The sequence below is a fragment of the Hypanus sabinus genome, chromosome 20 (genome assembly GCF_030144855.1).
Source record: "Hypanus sabinus isolate sHypSab1 chromosome 20, sHypSab1.hap1, whole genome shotgun sequence".
NCBI classification, from domain to species: domain Eukaryota; kingdom Metazoa; phylum Chordata; class Chondrichthyes; order Myliobatiformes; family Dasyatidae; genus Hypanus; species Hypanus sabinus.
Window position 1 is genome coordinate 65,703,081 of NC_082725.1, and position 20,480 is coordinate 65,723,560.

Consider the following 20,480-nt stretch of genomic DNA (forward strand, 5'->3'; position numbering starts at 1 on the left):
CTGGGGTTCTTGGAGCTCGAGGCTTGAGGCTGGGATTCTTGGAGCTCGAGGCTTGAGGCTGGGGTTCTTGGAGCACGAGGCTTGGGGATGGGGTTCTTGGAGCTCGAAGCTCGAGGCTGGGGTTCTTGGAGCTCGAGGCTGGGGTTCTTGGAGCTCGAGGCTGGGGTTCTTGGAGCTCGAGGTTGGGGTTCTTGGAGCTTGAGGCTGGGGTTCTTGGAGCTCGAGGCTTGGGGCTGTGGTTCTTGGAGCTCGAAGCTCGAGGCTGGGGTTCTTGGAGCTCGAGGCTGGGGTTCTTGGAGCTCGAGGCTTGGGGCTGGGGTTCTTGGAGCTCGAGGGTTGGGGCTGGGTTTCTTGGAGCTCGAAGCTCGAGGCTGGGGTTCTTGGAGCTCGAGGCTGGGGTCTTGGAGCTTGAGGCTGGGGTTCTTGGAGCTCGAGGCTGGGGTTCTTGGAGCTTGAGGCTTGGGGCTGGGGTTCTTGGAGCTCGAGGCTTGGGGCTGGGTTTCTTGGAGCTCGAAGCTCGAGGCTGGGGTTCTTGGAGCTCGAGGCTGGGGTCTTGGAGCTTGAGGCTGGGGTTCTTGGAGCTCGAGGCTTGGGTCCGGGGTTCTTGGAGCTCGAGGCTGGGGTTCTTGGAGTTTGAGGCTGGGGTTCTTGGAGATCGAGGCTTGCGGCTGGGGTTCTTGGAGCTTGAGGCTCGGGTCCGGGGTTCTTGGAGCTCGAGGCTTGGGGCTGGGGTTCTTGGAGCTCGAAGCTCGAGGCTGGGGTTCTTGGAGCTTGAGGCTGGGGTTCTTGGAGCTTGAGGCTGGGGTTCTTGGAGCTCAAGGCTTGGGGCTGGGGTTCTTGGAGCTCGAGGCTTGGGGCTGGGGTTCTTGGAGCTCGAAGCTCGAGGCTGGGGTTCTTGGAGCTCGAGGCTGGGGTTCTTGGAGCTCGTGGCTTGGGACTGGGGTTCTTGGAGCTCGAGGCTGGGGTTCTTGGAGCTTGAGGCTGGGGTTCTTGGAGCTCGAGGCTGGGGTTCTTGGAGCTCGTGGCTTGGTGCTGGGGTTCTTGGAGCTCGAGGCTTGAGGCTGGGATTCTTGGAGCTCGAGGCTTGAGGCTGGGGTTCTTGGAGTACGAGGCTTGGGGCTGGGGTTCTTGGAGCTCGAGGCTTGAGGCTGGGATTCTTGGAGCTCGAGGCTTGAGGCTGGGGTTCTTGGAGCACGAGGCTTGGGGATGGGGTTCTTGGAGCTCGAAGCTCGAGGCTGGGGTTCTTGGAGCTCGAGGCTGGGGTTCTTGGAGCTCGAGGCTGGGGTTCTTGGAGCTCGAGGTTGGGGTTCTTGGAGCTTGAGGCTGGGGTTCTTGGAGCTCGAGGCTTGGGGCTGTGGTTCTTGGAGCTCGAGGCTTGGGGCTGGGGTTCTTGGAGCTCGAAGCTCGAGGCTGGGGTTCTTGGAGCTCGAGGCTGGGGTTCTTGGAGCTCGAGGCTTGGGGCTGGGGTTCTTGGAGCTCGAGGGTTGGGGCTGGGTTTCTTGGAGCTCGAAGCTCGAGGCTGGGGTTCTTGGAGCTCGAGGCTGGGGTCTTGGAGCTTGAGGCTGGGGTTCTTGGAGCTCGAGGCTGGGGTTCTTGGAGCTTGAGGCTTGGGGCTGGGGTTCTTGGAGCTCGAGGCTTGGGGCTGGGTTTCTTGGAGCTCGAAGCTCGAGGCTGGGGTTCTTGGAGCTCGAGGCTGGGGTCTTGGAGCTTGAGGCTGGGGTTCTTGGAGCTCGAGGCTTGGGTCCGGGGTTCTTGGAGCTCGAGGCTGGGGTTCTTGGAGTTTGAGGCTGGGGTTCTTGGAGATCGAGGCTTGCGGCTGGGGTTCTTGGAGCTTGAGGCTCGGGTCCGGGGTTCTTGGAGCTCGAGGCTTGGGGCTGGGGTTCTTGGAGCTCGAAGCTCGAGGCTGGGGTTCTTGGAGCTTGAGGCTGGGGTTCTTGGAGCTTGAGGCTGGGGTTCTTGGAGCTCAAGGCTTGGGGCTGGGGTTCTTGGAGCTCGAGGCTTGGGGCTGGGGTTCTTGGAGCTCGAAGCTCGAGGCTGGGGTTCTTGGAGCTCGAGGCTGGGGTTCTTGGAGCTTGAGGCTGGGGTTCTTGGAGCTCGAGGCTGGGGTTCTTGGAGCTCGTGGCTTGGGGCTGGGGTTCTTGGAGCTCGAGGCTTGAGGCTGGGATTCTTGGAGCTCGAGGCTGGAGGCTTGGGTTCTTGGAGCACGAGGCTTGGGGCTGGGGTTCTTGGAGCTCGAGGCTGGGGTTCTTGGAGCTCGAGGCTTGGGGCTGGGGTTCTTGGAGCTCGAGGCTTGGGGCTGTGTTTCTTGGAGCTCGAAGCTCGAGGCTGGGATTCTTGGAGCTCGAGGCTGGGGTCTTGGAGCTTGAGGCTGGGGTTCTTGGAGCTCGAGGCTTGGGTCCGGGGTTCTTGGAGCTCGAGGCTGGGGTTCTTGGAGTTTGAGGCTGGGGTTCTTGGAGATCGAGGCTTGCGGCTGGGGTTCTTGGAGCTTGAGGCTCGGGTCCGGGGTTCTTGGAGCTCGAGGCTTGGGGCTGGGGTTCTTGGAGCTCGAAGCTCGAGGCTGGGGTTCTTGGAGCTTGAGGCTGGGGTTCTTGGAGCTTGAGGCTGGGGTTCTTGGAGCTCAAGGCTTGGGGCTGGGGTTCTTGGAGCTCGAGGCTTGGGGCTGGGGTTCTTGGAGCTCGAAGCTCGAGGCTGGGGTTCTTGGAGCTCGAGGCTGGAGTTCTTGGAGCTTGAGGCTGGGGTTCTTGGAGCTCGAGGCTGGGGTTCTTGGAGCTCGTGGCTTGGGGCTGGGGTTCTTGGAGCTCGAGGCTTGAGGCTGGGATTCTTGGAGCTCGAGGCTGGAGGCTTGGGTTCTTGGAGCACGAGGCTTGGGGCTGGGGTTCTTGGAGCTCGAGGCTGGGGTTCTTGGAGCTCGAGGCTTGGGGCTGGGGTTCTTGGAGCTCGAGGCTTGGGGCTGTGTTTCTTGGAGCTCGAAGCTCGAGGCTGGGATTCTTGGAGTTTGAGGCTGGGGTTCTTGGAGATCGAGGCTTGCGGCTGGGGTTCTTGGAGCTTGAGGCTCGGGTCCGGGGTTCTTGGAGCTCGAGGCTTGGGGCTGGGGTTCTTGGAGCTCGAAGCTCGAGGCTGGGGTTCTTGGAGCTTGAGGCTGGGGTTCTTGGAGCTTGAGGCTGGGGTTCTTGGAGCTCAAGGCTTGGGGCTGGGGTTCTTGGAGCTCGAGGCTTGGGGCTGGGGTTCTTGGAGCTCGAAGCTCGAGGCTGGGGTTCTTGGAGCTCGAGGCTGGGGTTCTTGGAGCTTGAGGCTGGGGTTCTTGGAGCTCGAGGCTGGGGTTCTTGGAGCTCGTGGCTTGGGGCTGGGGTTCTTGGAGCTCGAGGCTTGAGGCTGGGATTCTTGGAGCTCGAGGCTGGAGGCTTGGGTTCTTGGAGCACGAGGCTTGGGGCTGGGGTTCTTGGAGCTCGAGGCTGGGGTTCTTGGAGCTCGAGGCTTGGGGCTGGGGTTCTTGGAGCTCGAGGCTTGGGGCTGTGTTTCTTGGAGCTCGAAGCTCGAGGCTGGGATTCTTGGAGCTCGAGGCTGGGGTCTTGGAGCTTGAGGCTGGGTTTCTTGGAGCTCAAGGCTGGGGTTCTTGGAGCTCGAGGCTTGGGGCTCGGGTTCTTGGAGCTCGAGGCTTGGGGCTGGGGTTCTTGGAGCTCGTGGCTTGGGGCTGGGGTTCTTGGAGCTCGAGGCTTGAGGCTGGGGTTCTTGGAGCTCGAGGCTTGGGGCTGGGGTTCTTGGAGCTCGAGGCTTGAGGCTGGGGTTCTTGGAGCTCGAGACTGGGGTTCTTGGAGCTCGAGGCTGGGGTTCTTGGAGCTCGAGGCTTGGGTCCGGGGTTCTTGGAGCTCGAGGCTGGGGTTCTTGGAGTTTGAGGCTGTGGTTCTTGGAGATCGAGGCTTGCGGCTGGGGTTCTTGGAGCTTGAGGCTCGGGTCCGGGGTTCTTGGAGCTCGAGGCTTGGGGCTGGGGTTCTTGGAGCTCGAAGCTCGAGGCTGGGTTTCTTGGAGCTCGAGGCTGGGGTTCTTGGAGCTTGAGGCTGGGGTTCTTGGAGCTTGAGGCTGGGGTTCTTGGAGCTCGAGGCTTGGGGCTGGGGTTCTTGGAGCTCGAGGCTTGGGGCTGGGGTTCTTGGAGCTCGAAGCTCGAGGCTGGGGTTCTTGGAGCTCGAGGCTGGGGTTCTTGGAGCTTGAGGCTGGGGTTCTTGGAGCTCGAGGCTGGGGTTCTTGGAGCTTGTGGCTTGGGGCTGGGGTTCTTGGAGCTCGTGGCTTGAGGCTGGGATTCTTGGAGCTCGAGGCTTGAGGCTGGGAGCACGAGGCTTGGGGCTGGGGTTCTTGGAGCTCGAAGCTCGAGGCTGGGGTTCTTGGAGCTCGAGGCTGGTGTTCTTGGAGCTCGAGGCTGGGGTTCTTGGAGCTCGAGGCTGGGGTTCTTGGAGCTTGAGGCTGGGGTTCTTGGAGCTCGAGGCTTGGGGCTGGGGTTCTTGGAGCTCGAGGCTTGGGGCTGGGGTTCTTGGAGCTCGAAGCTCGAGGCTGGGGTTCTTGGAGCTCGAGGCTGGGGTTCTTGGAGCTCGAGGCTGGAATAACTCAGAGGCTGCAGCTTGGAGGTAGACTAGGAACTGTACATCAACATAGAACTGGGACTTATCCTTCAACAAGCCAAGACTCCTCTTTAACAGGACACTAACATGAGACTGGTCAGTACATAGACATAGAGCTGGGACTTATCCTTCAACATGCCGGGATTCAACTTTCACTCCACACCAAGGTGGGGCAGGTCGATCCATTGGGTAATGGCAGAATGGCCTGATTTACCCCACAGGGTGAGGACAGAAAGAGACAAACATCAAAGAATGACAGACAGTTCCATCTCTGCATCTGGGTTGCCCCGAGTCTCTGGTTACGGAAACAACCAGATCCCTACCTAGCTCAGAGTGGCTGACCCGTGAAACGGCCAAATCCATACCAGAATGACAGCTCCGACTCGGACAGCAAGGCTCCAAGAAGCAATGGTTCTCCATCCAGGCCTAAAGATGGTGAGTGGCCGTTTTAGCCTTTCACCAGCCATTTGCTCCCTGGGAAACTTGACAAGACAACCCACCGCCCTCACCAACCACACTCAATCCCAGGGCCACTTACAGTCCCAGCCTCAGGATGAGCATCAGGTGCCTATGGCTAAGTCCAACCGAAATGAGGGACAGCCAGAGGACCCAGAGTCCGGAGTCCAAGGACCAGACCATGAACCACAATGCGGACTTCGGACCGGACCATGACAATTTCATTTGCCCATTCTCCTAATCTGTTTAGGTCCGTCTGCATCCTACCTGTTTCCTCAACGTTACCCACCTCTTCAGCAATCTTCATATCATCTGCAAACTTGGCAACAAAGCCATCTATTCTATCATCTAACTCATTGATATACAACATAAAAAGAAGCAGTCCTAACACCGATCCCTGCAGAACACCACTAGGCACTGGCAGCCAACCAGAAAAGGATATTTTTTATTCTCACTTATTGCCTCCTACCAATCAGCCAATGTTTTAACCATGCTAATAACTTAACTGTAATACTATGGGTTCTTAACTTGGTAAGCAGCCTCATGTGTGGCACCTTGTCAAAGGCCTTCTGAAAATCCAAATATACAACATCCACTACATCCCCTTTATCTATCCTACTTGTAATCTCCTCAAAGAATTCCAACATGTTCATCAGGCAAAAATTTCCCTTAAGGAAACCATGCTGACTTTGTCCTATCTTGTCTTCTGTCACCAAGTACTCCATAACCTCATCCTTAGCAATTGGTTCCAACATCTTCCCAACCAGGTCAGGCTAACTGGTCTATAATTTGCTTTCTGCTGCCTCTCTCCTTTCTTAAAGAGTGGAGTTACATTTGCAATTTTCTACTTCTCTGTAACCATGCAAGAGTCCAATGATTCTTCAAAGATCATTACTAATGCCCCACAGTCTCTACTGTTACCTCTTTCAGAACCCTAGGGTGCAGATCATTTGGTCCAGTCTGGGGACCTGACTTATGTACCTTTAGATCTTTCAACTTTTTGAGCACCTGCTCCCTTGTAATAGTAACTGCACTCATTTCTCTTCCCCTATACTCTTCAACAACTGTCACACTGCTAGTGTCTTTCACAATGAAGAATGAAGCAAAATTCTCATTTAGTTCATCTGCCATCTCTTTGTCCCCCGTTATAATTTTTCCAGCCTTACTTTCTAGATTTTCTATATCCCCTCTCACCTATTTTATTTTTTGTATACTCGAAAAAGCTTTTTCTATCCACCTTGATATTGTTTGCTAACTTGCTTTCATATTTCATCTTTTCCCTCCTAATGATTCTTTTAGTTGCTCTTTGTAGCATTTTAAAAGCTTCCCAATCCTCTATCTTCCCTCTATTTTTTGCTTTATTGTGCCCTCTCTTTTGCTTTTACATTAGCTTTGACTTCCCTTGTCTGCCACGATTGCACTATTTTGTATTTGCTTTGTTTTTGGAATACACCTATCCTGCATTTTCCTTATTTTTCCCAGAAACCCAAGCCATTGCTGCTCTGCTATCATCTCCTTCCAATTTACTTTGGACAACTCCTCTCTCATAGCACTGTAATTTCCTTTACACCACTGAAATTCTTCTACATCAGATTTTATTTTCTCCCTATCAAATTTCAAATTAAACCAATCATATTATGATCACTGACTCCTAAGGGTTCTTTTATCTGAGGCTCCCTGATCATCTCCGCTTCATTACATAACACCTAATCCCTTCTCACGGGAAGGGTTGTTGGGGAGCATTTAAACTGATTTGGCAGAGGGATGGGAAACCAACCACAGGCAAATAGTGAGCTCAATGACAAGCTACTCTGGAAAGCTGTCTCATAGACATTCAACAAATTCACTCTCGGGATCTTTTACCAACCTGATTTTCCCAATCAACCTTCACGTTAAAATCTCCCATGGCTGTCATAACATTGTCCTTTTAACACACATTTTCTATTTCCTGTTGTATTTTGTAGTCCACATCCCAGCTACAGTTTGGAGGCCTATAAATAACTGCTATCAGGGTCCTTTTACCCTTGCAGTTTCTTAACTCAGCGCACAAGGAATCAACATCTTCTGGTCCTAGGTCACATCTTTCTACTGATTTCATGTTATTCTTTACCAGTAGAGCCACACCACCCTCTCTGCCTACCTTTCTATCCCTCTGATACAATGTGTAACCCTGGACGTTCAGCTCCCAACTACAGCAATCTTTCAGCCACGATTCAGTGATGGTCACATCATACCTGACAATCCATAATAATGCAACAAGATCATCCACCTTATTTCTTCTACTCCGTGCTTTGAGATATAACACTTTGAGAACTGTATTTGCTACCCTGTTTGATTCTGCATCCCTAATGTACTGATACTCACCCTGCTGGCTGCAGTTCTGTCCTGTTCTCTGCCTGCCCTTCCTGACAGTCTGGGTACAAGCTATCTTTGTTTTTTCACCATCCGATCTATTCTGAGTCCTTTCACTTCGGTTCACATCCCCCTGACAAACTAGTTTAAACCCTCCCCAACAGCTCTACCAACACTGCTGGTGAGAATATTGGTCCCCAATTAGACCCTTCTATTTACACCTCCCTCAGACGATAGTGTCTAACCAGCCCTCACCACTATCTCTAAGCAGGACTGCCAGCACTTCAGTCTTCTTGCTGCCCACTCTTTGTTCTCTCCAACTGAACCCCTTCTCTGCGATGTAAACTGCCTGCATGGTTTCTAACTGAACCCCTTCTCTGCGATGTAAACTGCCTGCATGGTTTCTAACTGAACCCCTTCTCTGCGATGTAAACTGCCTGCATGGTTTCTAACTGAACCCCTTCTCTGCGATGTAAACTGCCTGCATGGTGTCTAAATGAACCCCTTCTCTGCGATGTAAACTGCCTGCATGGTGTCTAACTGAACCCCTTCTCTGCGATGTAAACTGCCTGCATGGTGTCTAACTGAACCCCTTCTCTGCGATGTAAACTGCCTGCATGGTGTCTAACTGAACCCCTTCTCTGCGATGTAAACTGCCTGCATGGTGTCTAACTGAACCCCTTCTCTGCGATGTAAACTGCCTGCATGGTGTCTAACTGCTCTTAGCTCTGCTGTGAAGCCTTTTTATATGAAATAGAGTCACAGAAGTGGTGCTGTGCTGCGTGCTGTAAGTCTGGGAGTTTGATCCAGCAACAGTGATGTATTTCCACACCAGGATGGTGTGCAGCTTGGGGGGCAACGTCCAGGTGGTCGGGATCCTTATGCTTCTGCTGCCCGTTGAGGTGGTGAGGTTAGAATGCATAGCCTAAGCTGTCCTGGTGAGTTCTGTAGTGCATCATGTAGACTTACAACTGATGAGTAGCAAGTATTGACTCCGTTTATCTTCCATTGTCTTAGGCTCAGACACTACATCTTCAGCCCAATCTGTCCATGCCAACCATGATACCCATCTAAACTCTTCCCATTTGCCCGTGTTTGCCCATAGCTAATCAACCTTTCCAATCCACAATATTGTTATTCTACCTTCCTTTACCACGTAGTCTGGCAGTCCATTCCATACATACACCAGCTTCTATGTGGAGAAGTTGTCTGTCAGGTTCCTATTAAACCTTTCCTCTCTCATGTCACCTCTCCGGGGAAGCTGCCTGAATGGTTCTGGCCATTACTGTTCACCTTTCGGTAACTGAGAACTCTTTTTCTTCTTCCTTGATTGCAAATGATTTTGGATCTCAATATAGATAATAGATGTTTATTAAATGAATGCTGCAGCTGGCATGAACAGAGTAGACAGACCATCCAAAGGAGGAGCTTACCTGTCCAAAAATCCAAGATCTGGTTATTATTTCTGAAAACTTCCCATGGTAAATGCAGCCAATATCATTTAAGATGTACTCCTCTCTTTCAGCCGCATCACTGAGATACACAGTGTCCTCTGGATCACCACCGCAGGTACAGAACAAAACAGACAGAATTTGGAAGATTAGTATGTTGAAGGAAGATGTGTAATATAGCTAAGGATGCCTGGTGAAAAATATCTTTCATGCTCACAAATAACATTTAACATAGAAAATTCTGAATCATTTAACAAAATCTAAACCATTATCTTCAGCTTTGGAGCTCAGTCTTCGAACACTCTGACAAACACATCTGAAAGAACAGTGGACAGCACTCTGACTGGTTGTATCACGGCCTGGTATGGACAGGAACACAAGAGGCCAGAGGAAGTGGCGGACTCAGTTAGTCCATGGTGGGTACAGTTCAGAAGAAGACATTCTTCATCAGGGACTCTCACCATCCGGGACAAGCCCTCTTCTCAATGCTGCCATCAGGCAAAACATACAGGACCATGAAGACCCTCTTCTTCAGTTGTCAATCGAAATCCGATGACGACATCCTCTCCTTTTACGGTGAGGTCTTTGATGACTATACAGTCCTATCCTGGACCCACAAGTTCTATTGCAGTGGGACATGTGTATGTATCCTGCATGAAGACCCACACCTCAAGGTTCAACAACAGCTTCTTCCCTACTATCGTCAGGTTCTTGGACCAAAATGAAAAGCCATAACACAACCTCAGACTATATTTCCTTTACTCCCTCTCAACTTGTTGAAATGTTTAAGTTATGTGCATTTCCTATTACTTTACATTTATGTTAACATACCATATGTTTATTATGTTTGTAATGTACTTTGCTTCTGCTCCAAGAAGTTAATTTTCATGGTATTTATACCCTGAATATATAAACCTATGACAAAAATCTTGAACTTCAGAAAGTACAGGCTGGGAGTAGGGAGAAGTTGTCTCCAGCTCTGCTGCTGTCAGTGCCCAAAGAGACAAGTTTTATGTAGTATAGAGATGTTCACTGACAAAACTGTTTGAATACCTGAGAGGTGGGGAATTTCATCAGTTCCTTCTCCTTAGAAATCAGTGGAAAAAGATATAAATGTGTACTCAAGCTTTCAACTCTTTAATGTGATCAGAAACTGGCTCTAATGAGACACGCTGTATGGTAAACATGTTACAATACCTTCACACCAAGGGTTAAAGATGAAATAGATATCAGTTGTTTTATCTCGAGCAGTTCTGCGGATTCCAAAAGGGGTCATGATGGCAACGTACATTCTGAACCTTCCCACGATACAGTCTGCAGGAGACAAGACTGCAAGGGTAAGGTTGTTTCCCCAGGCAGACTTCACTTTGGCTCCCCATTTTCCTTTCTCCAACTCGCTTTGCATGTAAATTGGAATGTAAGTTCCTTTAGCAATATTTGGATAGCGACCTGGATGAAATATTATAAACAGAAAGGATCATTTTAAGATCATGCATTACCCAAGTAAAGATCCATCATGAACGATGGTATACAATGTGGCACAGTGTTTAATAATCCAGAGGTCTGTTCAAATCCCTCCATGACAGCTGTAGAATTATGTTAATGGTAATAAACACAAAAGCTAATCGATTGTTATTAAAAAGACAGGATTGTTCTGAATTGACTGGCAACAAAATGAAAACTGCTGCACTTCATTGTGGAAAAATGTCTCCATGTCCACAAAGTTGGTTGACTCATATGTGACTGAGGAAACCGCCTAGCTAAATTAAAGGACAGAAGAATGATCGGGGAAAAAGCAGGGTCCATTAGCAGCAACAAGGTCAATGTGTATAGGCAAGGTTATAAAGGAGTACTTATCATCAGTACTCACAGATGTTGTAGTTGGAGGATTCAGTGAAGGGAAAAGGTGAAATCCTAATGCAAGTTTCCATATATAGGGAGGAGGTATTCACCGTCTTAGCAGGCTAAAGGTGGCTAAGTCCCCAGCGCCAGCTGGGATTTATCCCAGGCTGCTACCCTCGGATGAAGTGGGGTAAGTGCAGGCATTGACGGGACTCTAACAGATTCCTAAATGTTTGCTGGATATAGGTGAGATACCAGATGATTGGACAACAGCAATATGAGCCCTCTTTTCAAAAGGACACTTGGGAAGAGGCCAGTAATCACAGAACTGTAGACAAACATCGATGGTAGAAAAGGTACTGGAGTTAGTTCTGAGGGAGAGGACTAATGATCACTTGGAGAAGCAGACTAATGAGACTAATTGCAAGCATAAGTTTTACACCTGTCCCTGCACCTCCACTCTTACCACCATTCAGGGCCCCAAACAGTCCTCCTAGGTGATTCTGTTGGGGTCATCTATTGCATTCGGTGCGGCTTCTTCTACATCGGTGAGACCCGACGCAGATTGGGGGGGCCGCTTCATCGAGCACTTCCGCCACAACAGACAGAATCTCCCGGTTGCCACCCACTTCAACTCTGCTTCACATTCCCATTCGGATATGTCCATACATGGCCCCCTCTACCGCCATGATGAGGCCAAACTCAGGTTGGAGGAGCAACACCTCATCTACCGTCTGGGTAGTCTCCAACCCCTTGGCATGAAAATCGAATTCTCCAATTTCCAGTAATTCTCTCCCTCTCCCTTCCCCCATTGCAGTTTCACTCTGCCTCTTCCTCCAGCTGCCTATCACCTCTCTCCCATGGTTCCGCCTCCTTCCACTACCCATAGTGCTTTCCCCTTACATTCCTTCTTCACCTCTCCTGCCCATCCCCTCCCCCACCCCTTGATCTTTCCCCTTACTGGTTTTTCACCTGGCACCTTCCACCCTCCCCCCACCTTCTTTCTAGGGCCCCTGACCCCTGCCTCTTCAGTCCCGATGAAGGGTCTCAGCCCAAAACGTTGACTGTTCGTTTCCACGGATGCTGCCCGACCTGCTGAGTTCCTTCAGCGTGTTGTACGTGAGACTAATGAGAGACAAGGCTTTCTCAAGGGCAGATCACATCTGATGAACGATATTGATTTTTTTAAGAGATAATGAAGTGCACTGATTATTCAGTGAGGGCTTTAACAAGGTCCCACATCAGAAAGTGGTCCAGAATGTTTAGGTACATGAGATCCATGGAGTCTATATAGATTAGATTCACAACTTTGTATGGAATAGAAATTTTGTATAGAAAACCTACAGCACAGTACAGGCCCTTCAGCCCATAAAGTTGTGCTGAACATGTCCCCACCTTATAAATGACTAGGCTTACCCATAGCTCTCTATTTTTCTAAGTTCCATGTAAAAGACCCCATCGTATCTGCCTCCACCACTGTTGCCGGCAGCCCATTCCATGCACTCACCACTCTCTGAGTAAAAAACTTACCCCTGACATCTCCTCTGTACCTTCTTCCTAGCAACGTAAACCTGTGTCCTCTTGTGGCAATCATTTCAGCCCTGGGGAAAAGCCTCTGACTATCCACACGATCAATGCCTCTCATCATCTTATACACCTCTATCAGGTCACCTCTCATCCTCCGTCACTCCCAGGAGAAAAGGCTGCATTCACTCAACCTATTCTCATAAGGCATGCTCCCCAATCCAGGCAACATCCTTGTAAATCTCCTCTGCACCCTTTCTATGGCTTCCACATCCTTCCTGTAGTGAGGCGACCAAAACTGAGCACAGTACTCCAAGTGGGGTCTGACCAGGGTCCTATATAGCTGCAACATTACCTCTCAACTCCTAATTTCAATTCCATGATTGATGAAGTCCAATGCACCGTATGCCTTCTTAACCACAGAGTCAACCTGCGCAGCTGCTTTGAGTGTCCTATGGACTTGGACCCCAAGATCTCTCTGATCCTCCACACTGCCAAGAGTCTGACCATTAATACTATATTCTGCCATCATATTTGACCTACCAAAATGAACCACCACACACTTATCTGGGTTCAACTCCATCTGCCACTTCTCAGCCAAGTATTGCATCAGATCAATGTCCTGCTGTAACCTCTGACAGCCCTCCACACTATCCACAACACCTCCAACCTTTGTGTCATCAGCAGATTTACTTACCCATCCCTCCACTTCCTCATCCAGGTCATTTATAAAATTCACGAAGAATAGGAGTCCCAGAACAGATCCCTGAGGCACACCACTGGTCACCGGCCTCCATGCAGAATATGACCCGTCTACAACCAGTCTTTGCCTTCAGTGGGCAAGCCAGTTCTGGATCCACAAAGCAATGTCCCCCTGGATCTCATGCCTCCTTACTTTCTCAATAAGCCCTACATGGGATACCTTATCAAATGCCTTGCTGAAATCCATATACACTACATCTACTGCTCTTCTTTCAACAAGGTTTCCATTTTTTGACCCCAGTCAGGACAAAATTAAAACAGTTAAAGAATAGAGACCACCTGACTTGCCTTGAATTCGTTCTGTTGTCCTCCTGAATATAAGCCAGTTTCTTGTGGTCTGTCCAAACAATAAAAGGTTTCTTGGCCCTCTCAAGTCAGAAACACCATTTTACCAAAGTGAGCTTGACCACAAGCAGCTCTCTATTCCTGATGTCATAGTTCACCTCTGCCGTGGATAGCGGCCTGGAGAAGAATGCAAACTGGTGCAGTTTTCTGTCTGGAGATGCCCATTGAGACAACGCTGCACCCCCACTCTGCCCACAGAGGTGTCCACCTCCATGATATAGGGAAGGACCAAGTTAGGTGAAATCAAAATGGGAGCTGTGAAGAAGCACTGCAAAAGCGGCCTCTGCTTTGGTAATCCAAATAAAAGGACTTCTCTGTTAGAGCTATCGGCAGGGCCGTCACTGGGCTGAAGCTCCTGATGAACTTTTGGTAAAAGTTGGCAAGTTCCAGGAATCATTGAACTTGTTTCAGACTGGATGACTGTCACCAATCTCTGACTGGCTGGGTCTTAGTGGGGTCCAACTTGAGACTGCCATTAGGGATGATAAAACCCAAAAATTAAATGATGGTCACGTGAAATTTGGACTTCTCCAGTTTCACATAAATTCCATGGTCTAAAAGTCTCTTTAATGTGCCCCAGATATGAGTGACGTGCTTCTCCACGGGCTTCAAGAAGATTAGGATATCATCCAAGGAGATGAAGGCATACCTATAGAGAGCATCCCAGAACATGTTGTTTATAAAGGCCTGGAAAACTGCTGGTGCTTTTGTGAGGCCAAAGGGCATGAGCAGGTACTCCTAGTGTCCCATCGGTGTGTTAAATGAAGTTTTCCACTCATCACCCTCCTTTATTCAGACTAGATTGCACACTTTCTGTAAGTCTAGCTTCAAGAATACTCTTGCTCCTTGGAGAATATCAAAGGCAGTGTTCACAAGTGGAAGGGGGTAACGATTCTTGTCTGTAATGCAAATCAGCCCTCTATAATCAATGCAAAGCCGCAGGTTCCTGTCCTTTTGTTTGTATGTAGGGAAATGTGCTGGCTGGCGAGATGGAGGGCCGAATGTATCCCATGGCAAGAGCTTCTTCTATGTCCTCTTCCATAGGGCTTCTCTCCAGGACAATCAACCCCGTGGATGATGTACCAAGTGGTGGAAGAAACAAAGCTCGCAGAATTGAAGAATCAATTGCTGAAGACCTCTTCCAAATCTTTGTAGACGGAAGGGATTTGGACTGGATTGGGTGGTGCAATTACCTCTGAACCGTTCTTGAGGACGACTCCTGAGGCTCCTTATCTGGTGGGGTGATTCAGGATCTCCTCCATAGGTTCACAAGACCCTTTCTTTTGAAACAGAGACCAAATCAGAGTACAAATCCTCATCCATATCCTCAGATGATGCTCCCAGGACTAGACACGAAGGATCTGCATCTAGCAGCCTTCCCTTTCGCTGGGACCTAGCAGCTAGATCTCTTAGGCTTAGCTGTTAAAGTTTCAGACTGATTGGGCACCTCTTTGGTTTGCTCCTGAACAAGAGATCTCCCTAATTCCAACACACCTCCGATTCAACAGTGTCGGGATTCACACTGTCCTATTAGCCAGAGCCAGCTTGTCTGTCCTTGAGGGCAGGACTGAGTCTCCAGAAGGCTTCAGGTTACCCCGAACTGAAGTCTGCCCCCTTGTCAGTCCTTGGTCTTAGGAGAGTCTGGGGGTTGGAACACCATGCCAAAAACATACCCTATTACAGTGACTGGACCAAGCAAGAACCTACCCTTCATTCCAGTTCCTGGAAGAGATGCTGGAATAGCCAAGGTGCCCAAGGATCAGTGGTAGTCAATGATATAGAAACCAATGTCCTCCGCATGATCCCCTATCCTCATCCTCAAAACCAATGTCCTCCGCATGATCCCCTATCCTCATCCTCAAAACCAATGTCCTCCGCATGATCCTCTATCCTCATCCTCAAAACCAATGTCCTCCGCATGATCCCCTATCCTCATCCTCAAAACCAATGTCCTCCGCATGATCCCCTATCCTCATCCTCAAAATCAATATCCTCCACATGATCCTCTATCCTCATCCTCAAAACCAATGTCCTCCGCATGATCCTCTATCCTTATCCTCAAAACCAATGTCCTCCGGATGATTCCCTATCCTCATCCTCAAAACCAATGTCCTCCGCATGATCCCCTATCCTCATCCTCAAAACCAATGTCCTCCACATGATCCCCTATCCACATCCTCAAAACCAAAGTCCTCCGCATGATCCTCTATCCTCATCCTCAAAACCAATGTCCTCCGCATGATCCCCTATCCTCATCCTCAAAACCAATGTCCTCCACATGATCCTCTATCCTCATCCTCAAAACCAATGTCCTCCGCATGATCCTCTATCCTCATCCTCAAAACCAATGTCCTCCGCATGATTCCCTATCCTCATCCTCAAAACCAATGTCCTCCGCATGATCCTCTATCCTCATCCTCAAAACCAATGTCCTCCGCATGATTCCCTATCCTCATCCTCAAAACCAATGTCCTCCGCATGATCCTCTATCCTCATCCTCAAAACCAATGTCCTCCGCATGATCCTCTATCCTCATCCTCAAAACCAATCTCCTCCTCATGATCCTTTATCCTCATCCTCAAAACCAATGTCCTCCGCATGATCCCCTATCCTCATCCTCAAAACCAATGTCCTCCACATGATCCCCTATCCACATCCTCAAAACCAATGTCCTCCACATGATCCCCTATCCTCATCCTCAAAACCAATGTCCTCCACATGATCCCCTATCCTCATCCTCAAAACCAGTCCTCCACATGATCCTCTATCATCATCCTCAAAACCAATGTCCTCCACATGATCCTCTATCCTCATCCTCAAAACCAATGTCCTCCGCATGATCCTCTATCCTCATCCTCAAAACCAATCTCCTCCTCATGATCCTCTATCCTCATCCTCAAAACCAATGTCCTCCGCATGATCCCCTATCCTCATCCTCAAAACCAATGTCCTCCACATGATCCCCTATCCACATCCTCAAAACCAATGTCCTCCGCATGATCCCCTATCCTCATCCTCAAAACCAATGTCCTCCACATGATCCCCTATCCTCATCCTCAAAACCAGTCCTCCACATGATCCTCTATCCTCATCCTCAAAACCAATGTCCTCCGCATGATCCTCTATCCTCATCCTCATCCTCAAAACCAATGTCCTCCACATGATCCTCTATCCTCATCCTCAAAACCAATGTCCTCCACATGATCCCCTATCCTCATCCTCAAAACCAATATCCTCCACATGATCCTCTATCCTTATCCTCAAAACCAATGTCCTCCGCATGATTCCCTATCCTCATCCTCAAAACCAATGTCCTCCGCGTGATCCCCTATCCTCATCCTCAAAACCAATGTCCTCCGCATGATCCTCTATCCTCATCCTCAAAACCAATGTCCTCCGCGTGATCCCCTATCCTCATCCTCAAAACCAATGTCCTCCGCATGATCCCCTATCCTCATCCTCAAAACCAATATCCTCCACATGATCCTCTATCCTCATCCTCAAAACCAAAGTCCTCCGCATGATCCCCTATCCTCATCCTCAAAACCAATATCCTCCACATGATCCTCTATCCTCATCCTCAAAACCAATGTCCTCCGCATGATCCTCTATCCTCATCCTCAAAACCAATGTCCTCCACATGATCCCCTATCCTCATCCTCAAAACCAATGTCCTCCGCATGATCCCCTATCCTCATTCAGAAAATGAATATCTGCTGCTAGGTCTGTTCATGTCCTTGCAGACATTTGCCCAGGACAGCTGGTATATCGTGCCAGTGGGCAGTCCCCAAGTACAGGAAATTATCAGCTGCCCCTCAGTCCACAAAAGCATTCACCTCTTTTTTGGTTCTTAGCCCAGGAGATCTCCGTCTTCAGCATGACACCAGAATCCATAGCATTGGAAGTAGTAGCTGCTACTGTCACAGTCCCCCTGACACAGTTCTCCCTATGGCTGCAGCTTTACACACCTGTTTTGCAGATGACCTGTTTCCCTGTAGTAATAGCAGCAACCTTGACACTGATGCTGGGACCTCTGATCAGCAGATTCTTACGCAGATGATTTGCATGGGCTCAAAGGATTCTGTGCAGGAGACAGCTGGTCATTGTTCAAGGTCGGAGAGTGTGTTGAGGCTGGGCTTGGGCTAGCCCTTTCGACCTCTTGACGTAGTCCCACTTTTGTTCTTCCAGACAATTATTGAGATGAATGGACTGGTCGATCAGAATCTTTCAGTCCTCTGCTGGTTCTCCCAAGGTGAGGGCATCCTTTAGTTTGTCTTGGTGTCCATAGTGGTATAGAGTGGCCAAGACCTCCCTGTCCCAGCCATTCTGTTGGACAAAAGATCGAAACTCAAAAGCATAGTCAGCTGCTGTCTGTCTGCCCTGTCTGCCCTGTCACACCTTCATCTGGCTTCCTCATGGCAGTCATAAATTCCTTCAAATCTGAGCAAATCTACAATCTTCCTTCTCAATGCATGGTGGCCCAGGCCAGGGCTCTCCCAGTCAGGAGAGAGATAGTGAAGTCCACCTTTCCATGCTTCAGAGAACTGGGACAGCTGGAATTTGAACTCCAATGAGCATTGAGTGAGAAAGCCACAACAAGACTCGGGTCACCATCGAACCTCTTGGGGATCGGAAGATGTACTGCCTCCGCAGAGTGACCGATACCACCACCCAAGTGACTCTGGCTTCCTCCTTGCAAACATTGACACAAGGCAACCCGGAGGTTGTGTATCTCCAGGCTCTGTCTAGAAGTCCTCTCGCTGTGGCTGGCCACAGTGGATGACAACTGGATCCAGGTTGGCTCAATCGTACTGTGATGAGAGAACTAAGTGAGGATGGTTGGACCCAAGTGCAGGAGAATCCATGGCAGGTAATGAGACACGATGCGAGACTGAAACAAGAACAAAATACTAAACTAGACATTAAACAGTAATCCATATAGAACTGACAACTGATCATTGAACTCCATTCAGGTGCTCCTAAAATATTAAACATGGCTGCCAATTAGCAAAATGGTCCTGAATCCTTAAAGGGGCCAGGTCAACTATCCATATTCCACAGAGTCAGAACTTTTAATCAGAACCAGAATCAGAGTCAGGTTTATTATCACCAGCATTTGAGGTGAAATTTGTTAACTTAGCAGCAACAGTTGGGTGCGTCTTTTAACATAACAAAACTACCCACCATAATGAGAATATCAGCTTCTCTGGGCAGGGACATAGGATGCCCTATTACCACCTTGAATAGACTTAATTTGGTTTTCTTGTTTGGGGTTGTTCTGATGTTACACTAGACCATAGGAAGAGCTGTAGGTCATGGTACGCTTTCTTCATGATACCTGTCGTCGTTTGACGATTCCATTCATTCCTTCGACCTTTGGGTGATGTAGACAATGAGAAGACCATTCAATGTTCATCAGTCGATATAATTCCTGACTAACACTCCCAGTGAAACATGTTCCCTGGTCAGTGGCAATGTGACATGACAATCCCCATCTAGGAATAGAGTCTTTGATCAGAGTGTGTGTGTGTGAGGACGGGGTGGGGCACTAGCTCTCTTTCCTGGAGCTGCTTCCTCCCAACTCGAAAACTTGCCCACTATTCCAGTATGGCTGAGTATCCTTGAGGCTTTGGCAAAGTAATGTAGTCCACTTGTAAATGGATCACATGGGGCAAGAACACTTAATTCAGGTTGCTTTTCTGATGCTCCAGGATTTTTTTTCTGACATGTTATGACTCTTTCAAACCTTTGTCGTGCTTTTACCCTGAACTTTGGATTCCACCACCATGGGAGAATATATTGACCATCTTTTGCACTCCAATGTGTCCTATGAAGTGTATCTGCTGTGCCAGATGAGGAAGTCTGTGGCTAGTGCCATATCTCCATACTCTATTTCTGTTTAACCTCCCACCATCTCCATGCAGAACCTCTTTTCCTGGTTAGAGCATTGAACTTGCATCTCTTGGATATCTCATATGTTCATCTGTGATACGGAGTTCAACTCTGTTTCCATAATTCCAGTTGTCAGGTTCACTGCAGATGTCTTCAGAACTTCCTTTGACCCAATTATTTCTTGTACCTCTTCCCAACCTTCTCTTTTCACAATTTCATCCACGATTTTATCTCCACCGTTTTCCATGGTAGTCATTTTGAACTGGCTTTTACATTTTAATACAGTAACTTCTGATGGCTGTTGCATAACATTCATGGACTCTTGTACTAGTTGGCCATTCTAGATTGGGGTTCCTACAGCCACAAGAAATCCCCTTTGTCTCCATGCATTTCCAAAATCATGAATAACTTCAAAAACATATCAAGAGTCAGTGTAGGTATTAGCTGATCTTCTTTCTGCCAACTTAAGTTTTCCATGTCTGATGGTGACAATTGTAGCTGGATTCGCTGGATTTGCTCTACGAATAATGACATTAGGTGCCTCAAGAACAGTAGGCCACGTGGACCACTGATAAGTTGTTTCTTGAGAGGCTCTGTTCATAATCAGTAAAGTGGGTACTGAGTGCAGACATCAAAAAGTTAAAACTTGAGCAAACACAATGCTAGAAGCAGCCATAATTGCCAGGTAGGTTGCTTACATTGCTTCTAAATACAGACCCTGTCCAAATACCTCATTATCCAGTTTAGCACAATACTAACCAACAGGACCCTGTGGGTCTTCATGTTTTGGTGTTATCATCTAGCCATGTTTCTCATTGATAGACAGGGTAAATGATTTACCTGTATCAGGGATTCCTAATCCAAGTGCAGTGCACAATGATGCGCTTAAAGTTTGAAACACTTTCAGTTGTTCTTCATTAAGAATCACAGGGTTACTTAAGCGCTTATCGCCCTTCAGCAGTTTGTTGAGTAGTTGCGTAAATTTACCAAATGAATCAGTTCATTCTCTGTTCTAGTTACACAGCCTAGTCGCTGGGAACTGTAGGTGGTTTTGCTGATTTCATGGCCTTTGTACAATCTTCAGTGATTTCTTGTTTACCATAAGGCCAAAAGACCTTAAATATAGGAGTAGAATTAGACCATTTGGCCCATCAAGTCTGCTCTGCCATTTCATCATTGCTGATCCACTTCCCTTTCAGCCCCAATCTCCTACCTTCTCCTGCATCCCTTCACCCCGACTAATTAA

The 20,480-nt window shown here is 48.9% G+C and overlaps 1 protein-coding gene across 2 annotated transcripts in view; it reads right to left on the reverse strand.

Moving 5' to 3' along the window:
- Positions 1-20,480, reverse strand: part of LOC132378606 (coagulation factor XIII A chain-like) — a 269,196-nt gene that overhangs the window by 105,389 nt on the left and 143,327 nt on the right. For both annotated transcript variants that reach the window (XM_059945683.1, XM_059945684.1), the window contains exons 4-5: positions 10,067-10,318; positions 8,852-8,970 (exon numbers count right to left, since the gene is read on the reverse strand). In XM_059945683.1, coding sequence (XP_059801666.1) covers positions 8,852-8,970; positions 10,067-10,318 — 371 coding nt within the window. The remainder of the gene's footprint in view (positions 1-8,851; positions 8,971-10,066; positions 10,319-20,480) is intronic.